The sequence below is a fragment of the Mercenaria mercenaria genome, chromosome 16 (genome assembly GCF_021730395.1).
Source record: "Mercenaria mercenaria strain notata chromosome 16, MADL_Memer_1, whole genome shotgun sequence".
NCBI lineage: Eukaryota > Metazoa > Mollusca > Bivalvia > Venerida > Veneridae > Mercenaria > Mercenaria mercenaria.
The window spans coordinates 35889740-35913826 of record NC_069376.1 but is presented as its reverse complement, the minus strand read 5'-3'; the positions used below and the strand labels follow the sequence as shown (position 1 = coordinate 35913826).

Below are 24087 nucleotides of genomic sequence, written 5' to 3'. Positions count from 1 at the left end.
TTGATGATATCTAGGTCAAGTTCGAAACTGGGTCACGTGCCGTCAAAAACTAGGTCAGTAGGTCTAAAAATAGAAAAACCTTGTGACCTCTCTAGAGGCCTTATATATTTCACAAGATCTTCATGAATATTGGTCAGAATGTTCACCTTGATGATATCTAGATCAAGTTCGAAACTGGGTCACGTACCATCAAAAACTAGGTCAGTAGGTCTAAAACTAGAAAAACCTTGTGACCTCTCTAGAGGCCATATTTTACAAGATCTTCATGAAAATTGGTCAGAATGTTCACCTTGATGATATCTAAGTCAAGTTCGAAACTGGGTCACATGCCATTTAAAACTAGGTCAGTAGGTCAAATAATAGAAAAACTTTGTGACCTCTTTAAAGGCCATATTTTTCATGGGATCTGTATGAAAATTGGTCTGAATGTTCATCTTGATGATATCTAAATCAAGTTCGAAACAGGGTCATGTGCGGTCAAAAACTAGGTCAGTAGGTCTAAAAATAGAAAAACCTTGTGACCTCTCTAGAGGCCATACTTGAGAATGGATCTCCATAAAAATTGGTCAGAATGTTTTGAAACTGGGTCACGTGCCTTCAAAAACTAGGTCAGTAGGTCAAATAATAAAAAAAACCTTGTGACCTCTCTAGAGGCCATACTTTTCATGGGATCTGTATGAAAGTTGGTCTGAATGTTCATCTTGATGATATCTAGGTCAAGTTCGAAACTGGGTTAACTGTGTTCAAAAACTAGGTCAGTAGGTCTAAAATTATTAAAATCTTTTGACCTCTCTAGAGGCCATATGTTTCAATGGATCTTCATGAAAATTGATCTGAATGTTCACTTTGATGATATCTAGGTCAAGTTCGAAACTGGGTCACGTGCGGTCAAAAACTATGCCAGTAGGTATAAAAATAGAAAAACCTTGTGACCTCTCCAGAGGCCATATTTTTCATGAGATCTTCATGAAAATTACTGAGAATGTTCACCTTGATGATATCTAGATAAAGTTCCAAACAGGGTCACGTACCTTCGAAAACTAGGTCAATAGGTCAAATAATAGAAAAACCTTACGACCTCTCCGGAGCATTTCTTTTTCATGCATGGAGGGATTTTGATGTAACTTAGCACAATTGTTCACCATCATGAGACAGAGTGTCATGTGCAAGTACCTAGAATTACTTCCCTTTGTTGTTACTATAAATAGCTTATATTGTAACTTTTTTATTACTGGTCGTAGGGAAAAATCAAGACCACTTTTCTGTAGTATAATATACATGTTTCATCCAATTTTGAGGTGTTTTTTGACCTATCTCTCCTGGTAAGGATTTTTGTTGGACTTAGATTTGTTTTTTATATTTACTTCCCTTTGCTGTTACTATAAATAACTTATATTGTAACATTAACTTTTTGCAATCATTTTTTATTTGGCATAAATGTTTGCGTCAATGTTTGAGACAAGGTGTCATGTGCAACTCCTAGTCCTTTTGACAGCTGGCGGGCTCAACATGTTGCCTGTGGGCATCTATTATGGATTTGTTATATATTACTGGGACAGTGTCTGAAGTTGACATATGTATTCGGTATGTAAGACAGATAAATTTTAATTGTTATTGCAGGGACTTGGTCTGGATGTGGCATATTTATTCAGAATAAGACAGACATATTTTATTTGTTATTACAGGGACAGGGTCTGGAGTTGGTACATTTATCCTGAATTTATTAGAAGATGAGTACCCAGATGTGTACAGGTAATAATATTGATACTGATTCATCTTTTAGATCTATAGTGGATTTAAAATTTTATGTCTGTTCTATTTTGATATTTTGACATTAATGCATTTCTTGAATTTTTGCCTGAATGCTCTCCCTTTGTAATTTCAGCATTTGAAATTTCGTCTTAATGCAGTCCCTTTGAAATTTCAATACCCTATGCCAAAGACCACCAGTGAACAAAGACCAGCAGGCTCTTAAACACCCTAAGTGTCATGTTTAATTCAAACATTTGAAGTGTACTTTAATCTGTATAATAGTAGAAATCTAAAAAGAAAGACCACAGTTTTGCTCTTGGAAGCTCTAAGGCAGTGTTAGTAAGAGAATATATGGTTAAAAAAGTATCTCACCAAATCTCTGCCACTGTTTCTATCCAGTTTATGACTGGCAAAAAGAGTTTAAAAAACTGGAAACCATTTGAACCAAACTAGCTTCCAACATAACCGATTAGAAAAAGAAGGTGGCAAAAAATTTTTATATGATATAATCCATGGAAGGCCTTGCATGCTTGTGTCTTGTGTCAGAAGAACATGAAAATATGATATCATTCTAGATTTGTGACAGCGGTATATCCATCTGTGGATGATGATGTGATTACCTCCCCTTATAACAGTGTTTTGGCAATGAGAGAGTTAACAGAAAAAGCTGACTGTGTTCTTCCAATAGAAAATCAGGTAAACATTAACATCATTACCTCCCCTGATTACAGTATTCTCGCAGTATTAGGGTTGACAGGAAAAACTGTCAGTTCTTCTATAAAGAAATTCATGGTTATTTTCCCTTACAACAGTCTCCTTGGAACAGAGTTTGCAGATTTTCCTAGTAGACAGTAAGTTGTATGACTGTATAATTGATATATAATAATTCTCTCCCTTCAAAACAGTGTTCTTTTAATGGGAGTTAACAGAAAAGGTAGGCTGTAAAAATGATGTGCTAATACTTTAACAAACAATGAGTGAATCAGTTTTTTGTGCCTTATGAAAAGGTTGTGCATGGACAATCGACTTAAAGAACGAGGAACTCGTAGCCTAGCCTTCAAATAGCTGATTATGCAATTTACAGCAATTAGCTTGAAATTCAATCATGTATTTCAGGCCCTTGTGTCTTTAGTAAACAAAATCAACCAAGCCATTCCACCAACTAAGACGGGTAAGCGGATGTATTCCAGTGTCGGAGGAGACGTAAAAGCTGGTAGTGCTATAACAGCAAGTGATGGAAGTGTTGTGAAACCAGCCAATGAAAAACCATTTGACACCATGAACAATATTGTTGCTAATTTATTGTTGAATATGACAAGGTTTGTACATATATAAGATATCTTTGTTTCTATATTTTGGAAAAAGAGCTAGAAAATGAGTTGAAGAAAAGAGTTAGAGAAAATTTAAAATACAGTCAATGTGCAACATCAGGATCCATGCTGTTCGCTGACAGTTTTTCCAGTTCCAATAGGCTTTAAAAGCGAACAGCATGGATCCTGACCAGAATGCGCGGATGCACAGGCTGGTCTGGATCCATGCTGGTCGCAAACCCACTATGTTGGTTTTCTCATGGCGCGGCTCATTTCATTCTTGCAACTTATATGCAAATATTTTGATGTTCACCCATTAGTTTTCATTAAATCCAGTCCAATATGATGGTTTCTTTAGTGATATTTGAAGCATGACCATTGACTCCTGTGCACGTGAAGCTTGTGTTGTAACTCTTGTCAAAAAAAAAAACAACAAAAAACAAAAAAACTTTGTATACATTTTACTGCCTTTTTACGCGACGTTGTTTAACGACATCACGTCCTTTGTTTTTATTGTTATTCTTCCCTGATGAAGGCTTAACGCCGAAACGTTGGAAGTTAATAATTATCTATGAACAAACGCTACACGTGTTGTTGCTAATTTATCCTGTTTATTAGTAACTCTTGTCACAAACAGTTTATAGTGCGCATTTTACAAAAACTCAAAACCACAATTTCTTCAAAATTATACTGACGTTTCTAGAATTTAGCTTACCGGTATATACCGAAGGTTCTAGGTGAGCTATTAATAGAGAGGGATGGTCTGTCATCTGTTGATCATCCATTGTCCACAATTAAAATAAACATATCTCTGGAACTGCTGGTCAGAATTAAACATAACTTGGTCTATTGCATCCTGGTAAGGTCCACACTGGAATGGTTCTGCTGGACCCCCCATTTAGGAGCTGCAAAAGACAAAAATAGAAAAAGCTTTATATGATATTTTCTCATGAACCACTCAATGGATCTTCATCAAACTTTGTCTATAGCATCATTTTGAGGGCCTTTCTGAGTTTTATTCAAGTAGATGCTCTAAGCCCCATGTAGGGGCCACTAGAGCTAAAAATAGAAATACCTGTAAACAACTTCTTGTCATGAACTGCTTGATGGATCTTCATCAAACTTTGTCTGTAGCATTATTTAAAGGTCCTTTGACTCCTTTCCCAAATTTGTTCAAATTGGATTGCTTGGCTCCTTCCAGGGGCAGCTAGAGGTGAAAATAGAAATATATTCTAAAAATAACTTCTCAATCATGACCTGTTTGATAGATCTTCATCATACTATACTTACAATCCTTATAAGGTCCTGTCTTTTTTGTCCAAATGGGAATATTTAGTCCCTTTTGGGGGCCACTGAGGCTAAAAAATCCAAAATTTGATTGCAGACAGCAGTGTATATAGCAGGCAGAAATGGGAGTAAACAGTGCTGTAAAATTTAAGAATAGCGTTCTGATATTGCTGTCAATGTAGGGATAATACACGTTTTTTTGTGTATTAACGTCTGCAGAAGCCCGCGGGATTGTTTGTGACCGAGACCGAAACAAACGTGTATTGTCGCTATTCTTGCATAAAAATATATTTCACGACGATTTATGTATTGTTTTCATACGTGATGACTTGACGATTCCGGTACATTTTTTATTTACCATTCCAGTTGTTCTTGGAAACGGTAAACATGTTTTAAATATCCGTATCCAGGGCCCGGAAATAAACAACACTATCAAAAACACATCCTGAAGGTTTTTAAGCGATTTTTTTAATCTCTCATTATTACAAACATAAAATTACCAATAATTGTTCATATCATTTTACAATTTGGTGGACGGGATCACAATTTCAAGAATAATAACTTTACATTCGAGTTATATTGAGTACGGCCACGCAGTTGGAGTACGGATGAGTACGAACGTAGTGTCAAGTTTCCAAGCTGTTTATATAAATTCTTCCAGAAATTAGATAAAAACATACTGACTTATACTTACCAAAATCATAAATATGATACCTAAAAACAAACAATCACACAGGTAAACACGCGGTTCTTCAACATTCACGGTTGTCTACAAAATCTGAATTGACGCAGAGTTCTGAAAGGGGAGTAAACAAGGGAAGAAACGAGTACGAACAATGTTGGGGGCAGCGCATTTGGTGTTAGTTACTGATACAGTAAAACATTCTATGATTTAGATTGCATCTTTAATGCTTCAATAAGAGGTTTTTATGAAAGAAAAAAGATGCAGATACCAGATGTCAATCTGCGCAGAATTACATATACGTCCCTGGGAAAGCATTTCAAAAATAAAAATCGGGTATAAACAGCACGTGAATTGCCTTGTTTGCACACGATTTTTCTCCTGTTAATACATGGGCGGATCCAGTGAAAAAAGTAGTTTTTATGCAAGAATGGAAGAAAACAGAACAATGTTGTAGTTAAGATATGGTTTTCATTAAAGCTGTCATTGGCTATTCATTTTGTAGTGAGAACAGTTCCCATGTGTACCAGACATTCTAGAATACATGCAGAGTATTAGACTTTTCACTTATTTAATAAGATTTTGTACTTGGTTCAGTCAGTGTTAGCCTTGAATGAAAGTAAACCTGTATACCTGAGTTCTTAAAGTTTGAAAATACTTCTAAAAGTTATAAAACATTTCAGTACAGATAATATATCCATATTTTGTATCTTTCATTTAAATATTTTTAACTTCTGTCTTTCATTTGAATATTTGTGACTTATATCTTTTATTTGAATATTTGTTATTTCTGTCTTTTATTTGAATATTTATAACTTTCAGCTCTGCTAGGTTCGAAGGGTCACTAAATGTTGATTTGAATGAGATAACGATGAATCTCGTCCCGTTTCCACGGCTACACTACCTCGTTTCCAGTCAGTCACCTCTCTTCACGCTTTCCGATGTGAGTCTACCTCCAAGAAGGTAATAAGTTGTCTATTCCTATGTTTTTTTGGGTTTTTTTGCTACAACATTTTATAATAAGATATTCTTCTTTAACCATAATGTAATTTCCTTGAGGGCAAATAGGTCACAGAGGTAGGATATCCACTATTACCGCTGTCAGTTTATATGGGATATTGCAAACTCGCATCTCAGGCAGCTATACCGCTTTGATCTCCACTTCAAATGTCATGATACCGACACACTTCTTTTAGCTCTTTGCAGGGGTGTTAATTGATGATGAAAACAAGGTCGAGTACTTAGTTTATCAACAAAATAATTACTGATAATTGTTAACAGTTTGTTTTTTTTGCTTTAACATGGGTGGGTGGGAGATGTTACTCGATGATGGTTATTGTGTCCATATTTTTGTGACACTTTTCAAAATAATTATTTTTCGGAAAATAAGTCTTGGGACACTGAAAAAAATAATTATTTAATGCTGTCCCAACACTTGGGGAAAATAAGGTAATATTTTTGGTTCCACAGCCCACGTAAATGACCCAATTTAGTTCATGCTCACACTTAATAGACCTTGTGGCAAGACCTACAAACTGACCTATATACAGATAACCTTGACCTTCATATGATCTTCACCTGTAAACTTTAAACCTCAGAAAACAACATCTTTGGTCATACACTCTGGGGCATGAATCTTGTTTTACTTCTGTTAATACTTTATGTTGTGTGCTTGTTTATCATTATTAGTTGAGTAAGATTTGGTAGAGTAAACAAAGGGTGTTTTTTGCAAAGTATCTGCCTAAACCCTATGCAAAGAAAGTCCATATTTGTATTATTTTTGTTTCAGACTGGACCAGATGTTCTCTGATGCATTTTCTAAAGACTACCAGTTATTGAAGACAGATCCTAAACACAGTCTATATCTAGCATGTGCTCTCATGGTCCGAGGAAATGTTGAAGTCTCTGATGTCAGGCGTAATATAGAAAGGTAATGCCAGGAAGTTTGCTCGTCAACTTTCCCTACCCTACAAGGAATGTAAAGTTATACATGTTTAGAAGCCATCCAGCTGGCTTATAGAAGGTTGGATGTTCTGTGCAGGTGTCTGTCCATGCCTGAAATAAAATACAAGTGCATCTCGGGTGTTCCCCCACTACTGAAAACTGGAAAGTCACCATATGACTTGAATGTTGGTATGGCATCAAATTCAACAAAGCAATCAAATTATTCAATTTTGCGTTCATATTTCATGCCAATAATTGTATTTCTTACCTAATTTCCTAATTATTGTACTTGTATTTCTTACTAATAACTGTAAAAAAGTAACTGTCAGAAAATCTTCTGCAGTTGCTATAAAAGTCAAGTGCTCATACTATTGTCAGAACACATTAATCTTTAACCTGCTAAATTTCTAAAATGGACTTGTCCATCATTCAATTTGGGCAGTACCATTTATTTTTCGAAGGGGTGTTAAAAACAAAATTACTGACTGAATAGTGAACAGTTTAGACCATCATCAGCCTGCACAGATGTGCAGCTGATCTTGTTCTGCACTGGTCGCAAAAGCAGAATCACTTGCCGTTAGCAGGTTAAAGGTTAAACAAAAAAAAGTGTACAGTGTAAAACACATCCGAAGAATAAAACACTGCAACAGTTTCATATATTCAAATGAAACTATAGTCGTCTCCTTGTAAACTACTGGCTCAATTTCAAAATAATTTAACAGCATTGATCTCTTTTTGACCCTCTACCACATTCCTTCAAGTCATCATGATTAATGAAAAATCATAGTTGCGTATGAACAGGGCACCTGGTCAGATCCACACAGACCTCCTGTTAGTCAGCTGGATGGCTTCCTCATACAAAGAATTACAAATGTACAATGCACACCAAGTGAGTTTGGTATAAAAAGAAGGTCAAGGTTTCTTCAATGCCAAATAGGTCATGTATTGCAAGTTTTTAAATTTTATTATTTGTTATATTCTTATACCTGATTGAGTTTAATAATTTTACCCTTTTATAGGTTGAAGCCGAACTTGAAGTTTATCCATTGGAACACTGAAGGATGGAAGACGGGGCTGTGTTCTGTACCACCGGTGGGCCAGTCTTACTCTTTATTAACACTCGCCAACAATACATGTATTCACAACAACTTTACAGAACTCAAGGATAGATTTGTAAAGCTTTACAAGAGAAAGGTATTATTTGTATGGCAAAATATATTTCTATCATGAAAGGTATTGGGATATTCTGAGTGTTCTTGCCTACTGTTTGATGTACATTTTCCATAACCAGGGTATGCGCAGACCTTAAAAATTCTTGAATTTGATACTATTCCTTGAAAATGACTAAAACCCCATAACAGTTGAAAAAGTACTTGAATTTGAAAAATACTATATGAATTTTACCCAAAACTTCTTGAGAAAAGGTCTGTAAACAACTGTGAATTTAAAGCTTAATAGTGTTGATACCCAGACCTGGTTTAGCTCATCTGATTTTTGAAAAAAATCTACAAGGTATTGTCATCACTTGATCGTTGGCGTTGGTTAATATTTTTGTTTACATCTTTGCAACTTTGCACACTTGTTTGTCAGCATTAGATGTGTAGGCCAAGAACTATAGCTCTGATATGCAATTTGTCAAAATTATGGCCCTTTTATTACTTGGAAAATTTGAATTTCTAGGTTAAAATTTTTGTTTAGTTCCACCTTTTCTCAAATCTATAAGACCTACTGCTTTGAAACTTTGCACACTTGTTAATCTCATTAGTTGACTTTGTAGGCCGAGTACCATAACTCTGTTTTGCATTTTGTCAGAATTATGGCCCTTTTTTGTACTTAAAAAATTTGAGTTTCTTAGTTAAAATTTTTGTTTAGGTCCACCTTTTCTCAAAAACTATTAGAGCTACAGCTTTGAAAATTCGCACACTTGTTTTTCATCATTAGTTAATTATAATGTAGGTCAAGAACCATAACTCTTTCTTGCATTTTGGTTAGTATTATTGCCTTTTTTATACTTAGAAATTCTGAACTGTAACTCTTTTCTTATATACATGTTCTGTCCAGACAGTGGTCTTGTTAAAAATTAGTATCAGTTGTTACCTGATCAAGATGATGTGCAGAGTAAATCACCCAGGTTAGTAGGTCAAGGTCACAAGGGCAAAAAGTCAGATAGCTTTATACCTGTTTGCTTAAATTCTTCCAAGCGCTTGGAAGGATTTGCGTATAACTTGTATCAATTATGGATCTTGTCAAGACAACATGCAGAATACAGGATGCTTGTCACTAGGTCCAACCCACTTTCCTCTATCAAAGCAAAGTCTGGGGGTATTAATCACATTCAGTGATAGTTTTAGTTTGTTGTGCTATAGTATTTTGTTTATTACAGAAGAAAGTGTGTTTTACTCTATCATGCTGCAAATCAATTTGATCTAGGTTTATGCTGCTTAAATGATTGTTTCTTTGTTGTTGTTGAATATTAGTGAAATTGCAACCTTCACAAATATAGTCATATCTGCAGACTACTATTATTATTTCTTTTCAGGCCCATGTACATCATTACACACATGTAGATGGAATGGAGATGTCTGATTTTGCTCAAAGCCTTGAATCTCTGAACTCTATCATCCAAGAATACTCAGACCTAGAGAAGCAAATGTTTAACCCTCCACTACCTGAACCAAGGTTGCAAGTTGTGACTTGATGATTTGTTTCTAAAAATAGATTATGTAAAGTGAAGAAGTGAGGAATCGTTATCAATGCCACTATAACAGAATGGACATTAGGTGTTAAATCCTTTGGTGGAAGAAATTATTTTCAGTGTTAAAAGGGATGGATTCAGTTGACATTTTGATTAATATCCAAGTAATTGATAATGTTGCAATGATAGAATATGCAGCCATTATCAATGCTTCTGTGACAGTTTAGATGGTAGTTGGTAGCTTCCACAGTGTAGTCAGTGCCTGTGTTACATTGACAAGTGAATGAAATGTTGTTACAAATTGAGCAAGCACTGTTAATCTTACAGAGACATAGGTTTAGTCATTGACCATGTTACCTGAATTTGTCATTGACTATTACAGTTATAGATAGGGTAGTTATTAACCATGTTACTTTGACAGATGGGATTGTCATTGACTATTACAGTGACAAATGGGGTAGTCATCGACCATGTCACCTTGGCAAATGGGTTTGTCATTGTCTATTACAGTGACAAATGGGGTAGTCATTGACCATGTCACCTTGGCAAATGGGTTTGTCAAATGACAAATGGGGTAGTCATTGACCATGTCATATTGGCAGATGTGTTTGTCATTGACTATAACAGTGACAAATGGGGTGGTCATTGACCATGTCACTTTGGCAAATGGGTTTGTCATTGACTATTACAGTGACAAATGGGGTAGTCATTGACCATGTCACCTTGGCAAATGGGTTTGACATTGACTATAACAGTGACAATTGGGTAGCCATTGTCCATGTCACCTTGGCAAATTGGTTTGTCATTGACTGTTACAGTGACAAATGGGGTAGCCATTGTCCATGTTATAGTGACAAATGGGGTTGCCACTGTCCATGTTATAGTGACAAATGGGGATGACATTGTCCATGTAATAGTGACAAATGGGGTAGTCACTGTCCATGTTATAGTGACAAATGGGGTAGCCACTGTCCATGTTATAGTGACATATGGGGTAGCCATTGTCCATGTCATAGTGACAAATGGGATGCCACTGTCCATGTTATAGTGACAAATGGGGTAGCCATTGTCCATGTTATAGAGACAGATGGGGTAGCCATTGTACATGTTATAGTGACAAATGGGGTAGCCACTGTCCATGTTATAGTGACAAATGGGGTTGCCACTGTCCATGTCATAGTGACAAATGGGGTAGCCATTGTCCATGTTATATTGACAAATGGGGTTGCCACTGTCCATGTTATATTGACAAATGGGGTTGCCACTGTCCATGTTATATTGACACATGGGGTAGCCATTGTCCATGTTTTAGTGAAAAATGGGGTTGCCACTGTCCATGCTATAGTGACAAATCAGGTTGCCACTGTCCATGCTATAGTGACAAATCGGGTTGCCACTGTCCATGCTATAGTGACAAATCGGGTTGCCACTGTCCATGTTATATTGACAAATGGGGTTGCCACTGTCCATGTTATATTGACAAATGGGGTTGCCACTGTCCATGTTATATTGACACATGGGGTAGCCATTGTCCATGTTTTAGTGAAAAATGGGGTTGCCACTGTCCATGCTATAGTGACAAATCGGGTTGCCACTGTCCATGCTATAGTGACAAATCGGGTTGCCACTGTCCATGTAAGGACCTACCCCCTGGGTAGTTGCACATCCTTATTAATCAGGATACCGGTCTATTTAGTAATAACTGGTATTTGCACATCAACATCTACCCTTGATAAAGCATGCAAATACAAGTGTATGTTGCGATTAACACCAGATGCCTTGAAATATATACCTGGGACAACCTCTTTGGATGCGTCGATATTGGACAATCTCTGTAGATGCGTCAATATATATATCATATACCTTGGGAATACCTTTTCGGCACTATCTAGTCAGGATATCGGACCATAATGATAACCAGTATACATACATCACCATCAGTTTAGATGAAGTGCATATATACAGGTACTCCTTTCTGGTTTACATCAATACCTTCAAATTACCACAGGAACTCGGATGAACGGTTAAAAATAGCTCTTTAATATTGCGACATCATAATAATCGTGTAACGCTTGTAAACATAACACAAGAGTACGTTCCCAGAAGTTGACAATATGGCATCGTAGAAATGATATTACACCGGAGAAATAAATACATCGTCATAGATAACAATGGAGGACCTAGGCCTATGCAATGGGATCTTCTTCAGTCAAAGCAGTTATATATAGAATCTACATCAGTACAAAGCATTAATATGTGAATATAAGTAGAATTACGGAGACCAATGCATCTCTTTGGTTCTGCCATAACGTGGTAGTTTCAGACTAGGCATACTGCAAGGTTCGGTTTACATGGTTTTGTATTTACTTCATAATATGTTGTTGTTGTTGTTGTTCTGTAGGGCTAAAAGTGCCTATTATATGAATTTGACTTTCTGCTCTTTAAAAAAGTTAAGACTGCCTAATAAGTGTTTCTTTTACCTTGCTAAAGAGCTTTTATGTATTTCTTAATAGAAAATGTATTTCTGAATAGAAATGTCTCGTCTGTGAGTTTTACTTCTCAAGGTTTTACGGTTGAGAAGAAGATACCGACTGAACGCAGACACCCGTATTTATAGCCTTTGGAGTGCCAATGGCAACGGCTTGACCAATGAAAATCCCGGCTTAAGACTAGGTAATGTGATACGCCCAAAGCAACAATTAACAATGAGAACAATAAAAGTGCATTACATTTCAGGCTCGAGTACTACAAGCACGGCTTAAAAGAAAAGCCACATAATTATACATGATATACATTATGAAATAACATATCGACAAAAAGCCGGAGCATTATACGCTGAGCGTACTGTGATACATGTAGATGAAATTTGTTACGCTAACAATATATAGTACATACATAGTAAAATGTTACAATTGATGTGAAATATCTGGCTTACATCAGGCTTTAAGTTATTTAAGCATAAATATGAATCCCTAAAAGTTTCATTCGTAACAAAGATTCATTCATGAAAAGCCGGACCCTAAAAAGGTAGAAGTAGTCCAAAGTTCCGTGTCCGCCATTTTTAAATACCGTAAATGGCACAAGGCAGCATCGTCAGAAATGTTCCAATACGTCTGTAGATAGTCATGATGTGGTAAAAATCTCTTCCTGTACGTGTCGGGGAGTAATTAATTTATTCGTTAGAAGAACCATCTGCCTCCTGTACTAATTATGACAAGAGTTACTTATCCTAATGTAGAGTACTCTCTCACAAGGAGAAATGTCAACAATGATGACATTCTAATTTTTATGAAGAATCTTTGTAGGAAACAGTCCATTTGAAGGAAAGTTACTTAGGTATGATGTATATAAACACTTTAAATATTGAAAACAGTCCTTGTATTAAGTTAAATTACTCTAGTTCAGCATTTACTTGTATGCTAAATGTTTATTTGTCACATAATTTCATGACATTCATTTTGTAAGGGAAAATTCCATTACATTATAGTGACAAATGGGATAGCCATTGTCCATGTTATAGTGACAAATCGGGTTGCCACTGTCCATGTTATAGTGACAAATCAGGTTGCCACTGTCCATGTTATAGTGACAAATGGGGTTGCCACTCTCCATGTTATAGTGACAAATGGGGTTGCCACTTTCCATGTTATAGTGACAAATGGGGTTACCACTGTCCATGTTATAGTGACAAATGGGATTGCCACTGTCCATGTTATAGTGACAAATGGGATAGCCACTGTCCATGTTATAGTGACAAATGGGGTTGCCACTGTCCATGCTATAGTGACAAATGGGGTTGCCACTGTCCATGTTATAGTGACAAATCGGGTTGCCACTGCCCATGTTATAGTGACAAATGGGGGTGCCACTGTCCATGTTATAGTGACAAATGGGATTGCCACTGTCCATGTTATAGTGACAAATTGGGTTGCCACTGTACATGTTATAGTGACAAATGGGGTTGCCACTGTCCATGCTATAGTGAAAAATGGGATTGCCACTGTCCATGCTATAGTGACAAATGGGGTTGCCACTGTCCATGCTATAGTGACAAATGGGGTTGCCACTGTCCATGTTATTTATAGTGACAAATGGGTTGCCACTGTCCATGTTATAATGACAGATGGGGTTGCCACTGTCCTTGTTATAGTGACAAATAGGATTGCCATTATCCATATCACAATGACAAATGGAGCCCGCCCGCTTAGCTCAATAGGGAGAGCGCAGATCTACGGATCTTGGGGTCGTGAGTTCAAGCCCTGGGGGAGGCGTATGTATTTCTTGACAATTGATGAAAAACAGTGTGTCCGAAATCATTCGTCCTCCACCTCTGATTCATGTGGGGAAGTTGGCAGTTACTTGCGGAGAACAGATTGGTACTGGTACAGAATCCAGGAACACTGGTTAGGCTGCCCGCCATTACGTAACTGAAATACTGTTGAAAAACTGTGTTAAACCCAAAACAAACAATGACAGATGGGGTAGTCCTTGCCAGTGTTACATTGACAAATAGGCTGTTCGTTGTCCCATGTCACAATGACAAATGGAGTACTGTCTTTGTCCATGTTATAGCCACAAATGGAGTAGTAGTCATATATTGTCAAATAGGGTAGTCACTGTCCACTTTACAGTACAAATTGGGTAGTCACTGTCTACTTTACAGTGTAAACTGCACTCTTCTTATCAATGTTTTACTTACAGACTTGCTCAGGTCACAATTTGTAACATGTTGGACATACATGAAAGACATTTCCTGTGTCCAGTCTGTAAGTTCTGTAATTTCATGAAAGGCTTCTATCAAAATATAACATGTTATAATAAGAGCAAGTTTCAGGTGAAAAGGCCTACATAACTGATTGTATAATAAAAAGTTTTACTCATAGTATTAAAGACTATCAACTAATTCTTGCTAGATGGCTAGACACACAAGAATACTGTGAAATCATGTCATTTTGTGGGCATGAAATTTCATGGTTTTGTCCAGAATGGCTATTTTTATGCGGACATGAATTTGTGTTTCAACTTTTGAAGGTGAAATGAATTGGAATTCTATTTTTTCATTGGGATTTACTTTTTTGGGTTTATGCTTCCATGAATTCCATGAAAATTGGTCCCTAAAAAGTATTTGAGCCGCGCCATGAGAAAATCAACATAGTGGGTTTGCGAACAGCATAGATCCAGACCAGCCTGCGCATCCGCGCAGTCTGGTCAGGATCCATGCTGTTCGCTAACAGTTTCTCCAATTCCAATAGGCTTTAAAAGCGAACAGCATGGATCCTGACCAGACTGCGCGGATGCGCAGGCTGGTCTGGATCCATGCTGGTCGCAAACCCACTATGTTGGTTTTCTCACGGCACGGCTCATTTGTAATTTCACAGGATCTCAACATGTTGAGGTAGAATTGTGCTGGGGAATAAAGTATTTGAAACTATTTGTTGTATAAATAAGGCCTCTGAAACTTACTTATTTTCTCTGACAGATACTTTCAAAGTTAAAATGGTCAAAATTTGTAAAGAATATCCTGTGATGTAATAATTTTTTTTTTTTTTTTCCAAGTCTTGAAAGATGAGATGATCTGAAAAAGTGTTTGATATTGAGTAGCATCACTTTACAAAATTTACCTCATTACATACTCAAGTTAATATTGAATAAAATATAAACAAAGTTCATTGTTTTGTTATTTATTTTTTCATCATTTTCTTAAAAATTTCTTCCAGTTTGTCTTTGTGTATGTCCAAAGACACTTCCTTTCACTCTATTCTATTTTAAAAAAACTAGATTGAAAACTAGTCTTTAGACAGTCGATATCACTTTGGATAAAAGCAGTGTTTTTGAATGTGATTTCAGACTTCTGTGGTGGAGAAAGACCCCAGGTGCCCCTCTGGGCCTTGATTCATTGCAGGCGGGCGTCTTGGTAAATGCACCATCCTTTGGTATACCAGCCAGATGGCTTCCTCACTTGAAAGATTTCTACACTACAAGTGAAGCTTCCACAGCTGTGAAAGGCAAATAATTTTAAGTCAGCAACCTTAAGCATGCGGCCATAGCAGCCTCATTTTCAATAAATTGGGAATATTTCAACTGTAGTCATCAAACTTCATAGCATAATGAATTGATGCCCATCGTGTTTTTGGAGTCGGGAGGTTAAAGGTTAAGGTCACAGAATCCCCGGGGCTGAAAATAGTTTCTGATAAATAACTAGACGTTGCTTTGGTCTAGTACTGTTAAATTTAACACACAGGTTGATGAACCACAATTGTTTTGGGTGTCAATGGTCAAAGATCAGGACTGTAATAAGTTTCTTGTCTAAATTCTTAGCCTGACTGTGATCAGTACATGGCCACCATAGTTTTTAAAGTCAGAGGTCAAGGTTACAGTGACCTTTAGACTAAAACTGGTTAAAGATACGTAGATAGCTGAAGAACTCTTGGGCCTGTGGCCCTCAAACTTCATAGCATGCGTTCGTGACTGAGTGGTTGCTGATTTGGAATCACCTTGCCCTCACCAATGTGGGTTCAGGCCTCACTCAAAAGTGTTGAATTCTTCATGTGAAGAAGCCATCCAGCTGGATAACAGAGGTTTGGTGGTTCTACCCAGGTGCCTTCTGGTGATGAAATAATGCAAGGAGTGGCACCTGGGAGTCATGCTATGCAAGCAAATTGATTAAAACCTAGTAATATTTAATAACTAGAATCAGGAATACATCATACCTATTAAGTGAATATTCATAAATGTATGATATTCCTTCTAAATAACTCTTTCAACTTATCCCATAGCAACTGATATACTGGGAACTGAGGGACATCTGCAGACAAGTGTTTATGATTTGTGTAACAAACAGAACTCTTTCATGAGAGTTGCAGTGTTGTGGATAAGTATAATATGCACCCAGTTTATACAAAATGCATAATAAAGTGCTTTTTCTCGGGGATGGGGGTTGTGGGGGTGTTATGGGGGGAGGAGAGGATGGAACTTCATATCTGCTTTTAAACTGACTCATTTGTATATTTTGGGGGATTTTTTTTCTCTCTGAAAAATCCATAAAATATGGGCACTGTGAAAATGACCAGTGGTAAGAATATTGCAAGATATCCTGAAAAATTGTGTAATTCTTTTGAAATAATGGAGAAAATCAACATACTTTTTTACCTATATCTAGCACTTGTTTTCACATACTTTACCATTTTTCAGTGTCATATAATTATGCATTCTATGCCAAACTTAGTGGAAATGAACATGTTGAAAACTTTCACCCGAACTGGGAAAGTAGCTTTAAATTGGACTACGGAAAGTCAGAATAAGCTACTAACTTATAATCTATAAAGCCTCGCTCCTTTTTACCAATTTTGTGCAAGTATGTTCTGAAGAACAATGTTTTATAAAATCAAAAACTACAAAAAAAAACAAAATTTTGTAACTTTTACATGTATATGAAATATAATTTGCCTTTCATGTACTGGACAAATTTTAATGTCTTTAATTTCATGGAGCATCTGGGGAAACTGGCATGTTTCATATAATTGGTAATAAACTTTACTTCCAGAAACCAGATTGTCATAAAAGTAAATTATTTCATGCTTGCCTTAGAGTCATACAGTGCAATCAAAAAACAGTTAAACGAGAAGAAATAGCTAGTGTTCCTTTGTCTGCTGTTATGCAGGAATAAAATTAAAACCACACTAAGAGGGAAAACTCGGTTTGTGTTTAAGTAAAATTTATTTGACTTCACATTTTGTTTTTAGTTTAGATATTGAGATTTTAAGTAGGGAGTCTATGATAAAAGTAAGCAGAGCAAGCCATCCAACGATGTTGGAATTACACTTGTGGCCATATCCATTTGTAAATTATCGTATTTTGGGACGTATAGGTCAAACTTTTTTTACTCATTTTGCTGCCTGAAAAAGTTCCTACGACATGTACTGTACGACAGAACATTGCCAGCAGAATTTTTTTCGGGCCAATATTCTGGCTGTGGCACTGGCAAAATTAGGTATATAAAACACTTGATTTGTCCTAAATGACCTATCTTTGATCAAGTTTCAAACTGTTCTGAGATTTTACGAAGGGGGAACATTCTGACTCAAGTTTCATTACAATTGACCCGAAATTGTGACCTCGAGTGTGCTATCAGTGAAATTTTTAATGACAGATGGAATGCAGAGCAATCATAATAGCTCATATTGACCACTTTGTGCTCAGGTGAGCGGAATAATTTCAAAGTGCTGTCAGTTATTATTAGATGTGAAGGATCAAGTTTTCATGAGAAATTCCTACAATATGATGAATATGAAAACAAACAATAAACCTTTCATTACTTTGTATCTCTACATAGATGCAGACGCAATTAATGCCTTAGCTATTTTCTGTCTGCGGTTTAAAAAGTCTTCAAATTTCAAAATCTCAAGGAAATTAATTCTGTTCCCATGAAAACTATGTGTTTTTTGTAGAATTTGTGGATGCAGAACTGTCTCTTTTCATTTTATAATTGTTATTTCAGATTTATATCCCAAGTTCAGACTTTTGAACGCATTCTGGTATTAAGAACCCTTTTAATTTTAGCTGGCTTTCAAGTTTACTGTCCTAAGTGTACTTTGATAGTGAAAGCGTTGCCAAGTTGCTTGTCAGTCGTTGCAGTCGAAGTGTGTGTGTCACTTGACAAAGTTGTAATAAGAGACTGGTCATACTACTGTTTCATTGTTACCCATCTTTGCCAGAGTGAAAAACTGAAAAAGAACTGGTAACTTGACCAATTTACTAAGACAGATTTCATTGGCTGGCTGTTTACACCATCTATGCCTCAACAGCAATGAAGGTAGCAATGGTAGAGCAACCAAAGTATGCCCTAGTGTTTAAAGCTCAGATTCTCTTCTCCCAAGTTTTCTGTCCTACCGTGACTGACCGTCCCAGCCAAACTGATCATCCTTCCTAGCATGATAATAATTGTTCTAGCTAGGTCAGGGTTGCCACTTAGCTGAGAAAATGAAATGACCTGACTTTTCCTTGACTAAACTACTTTTCACTTGACTATAATACCACCATTTTTCAGCCTCCTCCTCCCCTACAGCCATTCAATCCACCCTTCTGTCTTCAAAATTCCAGTCAGCATAAAAAAGAAATTGATTCAAACACATTTACATTATGTTTATACATAATTACACCAAAATGAGTTTGGAAATACTTAGAAATACTGCTTGAAGACTGCTATAGTCACTGAACATTTTAAACTTTGATCCAGAATTTCATTTTTCTCTGACTTTTTTACTGACTATTATCAAGATTTCCCAGACAATTCACTGACCTTACAAAAGATAATTTTCCCCCGACTTTTCAAGGTAAGTGGCAACCTTGTAGGTTCATTGTCCTAACCCAGTTTTTGGCTGTCTTGGCAGTTCTGCCACTGACTATCCAAGGTTGCTTTTTGTTTCCACTTCGTCCACCCTTGCATGGGTCCCCAAATTCTTGTCTGTAGAATTTCTCAGCAAACACTCGCTGGATTTGAGGTAACCTTCATAGAAAGGTTCACTCACAAGAGATGGGCATACTTTATTGTGTTCATGTTCTGGTCAGATGATTTTTCACTGAGTTATTGCCCTTTGAATATTCCACATTAGTAAGTTATAGCACCAGCCTTGTCCATTCAGAGTATTCTTCAGCAATCCCGGGCTGATATTCAGAGAAAGTTCATTGGAAGCTTTAGTCCCAAGAGGAGATGAACTTTTCTTGTGTGTGCATTTTCTCAACAGTTACTTCCTAGAGTTCTAAGAAACTTCTTTGGAAGCTTCACTACTAAGACAATGTATGTGTCATGTGTCAAGTAGCCTATTACAAGAGATCACAGAGTGATCTTGGCGCCCACCAATGGGCCATTTTTGAGTGTTCCAAATTTCAAGACTTACTGACTAGCTCAAGGTCAAATTTTCATTTCCGTACACAACACTGTGCATGTGGTCCAAATTCGAAAGCTGTAGCTTGAGAAATGTGAAAGTAGGTCACTAGATCAATTTCAAGGACAAAGTTCTTTGTACACAAAACTATGCAAGTGGTCCAAATTTGAAGGCTGTAGCTTGAGAAATGTGAAAGTAGGTTACTAGGTCAAAATCAAGGTCAAATTTCACTTCAGAACACAAATCTGTGCATGTGGTCCAAATTTGAAGCCTGCACCTTCAAAAATGTGAAAGTAGGTCACTAGGGTCAATGTCAAAGTTTGTTGCGGTACACAATCCTATGCATGTGGTCTAAATTTGAAGCCTGTAGCTATAGAAATGTGAAAGTAGGTCACTAGGTCAATCTTAAGGTCAAAGTTCATTTCGGTACACAAAACTATGCAAGTGGTCCAAATTTTAAGGCTGTAGCTTGGGAAATGTGAAAGTAGGTCACTAGGTCAAAATCAAGGTCAAATTCCATTTCGTAACACGAAACTATGCATGTGGTCCAAATTTGAAGCCTGTACCTTCAAAAATGTGAAAGTAGGTCACTAGGTCAATGTCAAGGTCAAAGTTTTTTTCAGTGCAAAAAACTATGCATGTGGTCCAATTTGAAGGCTGTAGCTACAGAAATGTGAAAGTAGGTCACTAGGTCAAAATCAAGGTCAACTCATGTCAAGGTTCATCTTGCCACTCAAAAATATACATGTGGTCCAAATTTGAATGTTGTAGTTATTGACAAGAAGATTTTAAAAGCTTTTCCCTATATAAGTCTATATGAACCATGTGAACCCCGGGGCGGGGCCATATTTGACCCTAGGGCGATAATTTAAACAAACTTGGTAGAGAACCACTAGATGATGCTACATTACAAATATCAAAGCCCTAGGCTTTGTGGTTTGGACAAGAAGATTTTCAAAGTTTTTCCCTATATAAGTCTATGTAAACCATATGACCCTCAGTGCGGGGCCATATTTGACCCTAGGGGGATAATTTAAACAATCTTAGTTGAAGACCACTAGATGATGTCACATACAAAATATCAAAGCCCTAGGCCCTGTGGTTTTGGACAAGAGGTTTTTCAAAGTTTTTCCCTATATAGGTCTATATTAACCATGTGACCCCCAGGGCGGGGCCATATTTAACCCCAGGGAAATAATTTGAATCATCTTGGTAGAGGACCACTAGATGATGCTTCATACCAAATATCAAAGCCCTAGGCTCTGTGGTTTTGGACAAGAAGATTTTCAAAGTTTTTCCCCTATATAAATCTATGTAAATTATAGAAATAAACAAAGGGCCATAACTCACTCATAAATTGTTGAACCAGTCTGATTTTCAGAGGGACACAACTAGGGTACCAATACATCATTCTGACAAAGTTTGGTCAAAACCCCCCAGTAGTTTCTGAGGAGATGCGATAACGAGAAATTGTTAACGGACGGACGGACAGACCACGGACGCAAAGTGCCCCTTTTTAAAGAAATTAAATAGAGGACTTTATACAAATACTACAGACCAAGTTTGACAAAGATCCATCAAGCATTTCATGTGAAGTTGTTTTAAAAGTATTTCTAATTATAGCACTAGTTGCCCCAAAAACAGGCTAACTGCTCCCATTTAAACAAATTTAGGAGAGGACCTTAACGGTCATGAGAAGCTGTGTAAGATTTTTATTCTATTTTTAGCTCTATTGGCCTAAAAGAGGCCAAGTGTCCGACATGACCAAACTTTGGAGAAGACATTATAATCATGGTACAAATCTAGTTTGATGAAGATCCATCAAGCTGATCAAGAGAAGTTGAAAGGTTTCTTCTCTTCTTAGCTACAGACTGGCCCCTAAGAGTCCAAATGTTCCAGTTTGAACAAACTTTGCAGAGGACCTTGTGGAGGTAATATAGACAAAATCTAAAGACCTATTAAGTAGTTCATAAAATGAAGGGGTTCAAAGGTGTTTCTGTTTTTAGCTATTATGGACACTTAAAAGGGGCCAAGAGTCCCCATTTGAACACACTCGAGACAGAACCTTACCAGGCTGCTGCAGACCAAGTTTGGCGTATTTCTTACCAGTAGTTTCAGACAAGACTTTTATATGAATTTTGGACAATGGATACAGGACCATCCACCTATACTAACAGTTCACACCAAACCTTTGGTTTAAGTGAGCTAAAATTGGACATGAAAGTCCTGGTCTATACCAAGGTTCATTGAAATTGGCTGGAAATTATAGTAAGTTACAACAGAAAGTACAATAGACAGACAAATGGACTGACAGTTGAAACCTCTATGTGGAACCAAGCAGGTCTTGCAAACCTAGGGATTTAGTTAGGCAGTGATGTGAAGAAAGACTTTCATAGATAACTGCTTTTTTATTTGATCATTATAACAACTCTGCAGTAATGGGCTTAAATTACATAAAACAATAGTAGCATTTATATACATAGTGATCAACACAAAAATCATTTTGTGAAAAACATATAAACACAATTTATAACACATACACTAGAATTTCATTCAACTTTCACACTAACATTTTTTCATATACACACATGCATGCTTATGGTATATATTAAATTACCCACCCCCATTTTGGCAAAAAAAAAAATCTTAAGAAAAAAATCTCGAAAACTAGCATGTAATATTTAGTGGTCTCTGCTCACAGGTATTCACGTGATATCCACTGCTTGCTCGTATTAACTTTAATCTTGTTTATTGTCTAAAAAAAACTGAAAATAAATAAGTTACTGGTATCTTGTACCTTTTAAAAATATTTATCAATAACATTATTGCCGCTAGCAGACTTAATTAAATAAACAAATATTTCTTTTTGACATATCATACTGAAATAATTAAGTATGATGTTGTATAGATGATGCGAACAAAAGCAAAATCTTTGTTATGGTGGTTTTATGATACAAAGCAGATTAAACTAGAGCTATCACTAAAAGTGATTAATACGCCTGCTATACCACACTGTCTGAGAAAATGAAGGTCCATAAATCTGCAATGTTAGGACCGACCTAGTCCCACTATGTGACTCTTAACCCTTACACTGATAAATTTCTATAATGAACTTGTCCATCTTCCAATTTGGACAGTACCATTAACTGTTAAAAGGGGTGCTTACCAAAAAAATACTGACTGAATAGCGAACAGTGCAGATCATGATCTACACTGGTCGCAAAGGCAGAACCAATCGTGTCCAGCATGATAGGAGTTAAGTACTAAGTCCTGTATTGGTTGAAAATATGTAACTGCCTGTAACAAACCTCCAAGGCAGCATAGGGCTGACCCTGATGAAGAAGTGACCGACTTTTAGATGAATTTTATATATCCCCTTCCCATCAGACTTCCTTTTTACGGGTATAATTATGTATTCTTACATTTGTAGATGTACCAAAGAAAAACATACTATGAAGTTTTCCTCAAAATGTTATCTAATACAATTTGAACAACTGGTTTTATCTCCTTACCGCTGCAAGCTTAATTTTTTTTTAAAAATATGACAACCTATTAAATCTGAAAACATTTGGAAAAGACCTCTTATAAAAAAAAAAACTAGTCATAGTAACATTTCCTTTCCTACATGTAAAATGCTACGTGTTTATCAAAGTGTATTTGTGACAATTCAGAACTGTTCTCATCTAAATATTGCTGAATTTACTATTATTTGTAACCAATAGCCTAGCTGCCGGCGGCAAGTGATTCTACCTTTGCAACCAGTGCAGACCAAGATCAACCTGATCTTGGTCTGCATTTTTCGCTATTCAGTTAGAAAATTTTGAGTGAACAACCCTTTAAATATTAAAATAGTATTTCCGAAATTGAATGATGGATCAGTCCATTTTAGAAATTTAGCTGGGTAAAGGTTGATTTGACTTTAAAAATGTAAGAGTAGTATTTAGAATACCACAAAACTGACATTTCTCACTAAAACACTCGTAAAACTCATTTCAGGTGTTGTAAAAACTGGGGATACTGTTTACTGTATGTTTATTTAAAATACAACCTTTTTCTTTACTAATCCTTTACATATATTTCCAGTAAAAGTCACCTAAACACTAATTACCATATATAAAATACAATGAGGCAAGTAATCTGAAAAATGGGGTGAAATATAAAAGTCATGAAAGACTGCAGCTAAAAAAAAAAGACAATAAAAAAATTTAACAAAAAAAATAAAAAAAATGAGAACATGATACAGTCCAAATTCATTCACTCAAACATGAGGGGCGTGTGGAAAAGTTTGATTGAACCATCAGTTCTACTAGCCAACTGAGTTACCAGTAGCATTATATGAGCCACGCCACGAGAAAACCAACATATTGCATTTACGACCAGCATGGATCCAGACCAGCCTGCGCATCTGCACAGTCTGGTCAGAATCTATGCTGTTCACTAACAGTTTCTCTAATTGCAATGTGCTTTGAAAGCAAACACTATGGATCTTGACCAGACTGCGCGGATGCATGCTGGTGGCAAATGCACTATGTT

At 36.5% G+C, this 24087-nt stretch overlaps 2 protein-coding genes across 2 annotated transcripts in view; both read left to right on the top strand.

Annotated features, from left to right (window-relative positions):
* Positions 1-10068, top strand: part of LOC123540871 (tubulin epsilon chain-like) — a 32228-nt gene extending 22160 nt beyond the window's left edge. The window contains exons 6-12 of the mRNA XM_053526734.1: positions 1686-1752; positions 2328-2448; positions 2869-3071; positions 5854-5994; positions 6821-6961; positions 7995-8169; positions 9515-10068. Of these exons, the coding sequence (XP_053382709.1) occupies positions 1686-1752; positions 2328-2448; positions 2869-3071; positions 5854-5994; positions 6821-6961; positions 7995-8169; positions 9515-9673 (1007 nt within the window). The 3' untranslated portion in view covers positions 9674-10068. The remainder of the gene's footprint in view (positions 1-1685; positions 1753-2327; positions 2449-2868; positions 3072-5853; positions 5995-6820; positions 6962-7994; positions 8170-9514) is intronic.
* A 253-nt stretch (positions 10069-10321) lies between these two features.
* On the top strand, positions 10322-15683 carry LOC128549298 (uncharacterized). Its single transcript, XM_053525869.1, has 5 exons — positions 10322-10467; positions 10654-11305; positions 13136-13819; positions 15049-15065; positions 15518-15683. The coding sequence occupies exons 1-5, from the start codon at positions 10322-10324 to the stop codon at positions 15681-15683; spliced, it is 1665 nt and encodes a 554-aa protein (XP_053381844.1).
* Positions 15684-24087: the final 8404 nt, after the last annotated feature.

Bases quoted from the DNA above. Each gene is read 5' to 3' on its own strand.
- LOC128549298 (XM_053525869.1), top strand. From the start codon at position 10,322: ATGTCACTTTGGCAAATGGGTTTGTCATTGACTATTACAGTGACAAAT. The intron at 10,468-10,653 runs GTTTGTCATTGA...TCCATGTTATAG, and splicing joins CATGTCACCTTGGCAAATTG to TGACATATGGGGTAGCCATT. The intron at 11,306-13,135 runs GTAAGGACCTAC...TCATTTTGTAAG, and splicing joins ATCGGGTTGCCACTGTCCAT to GGAAAATTCCATTACATTAT.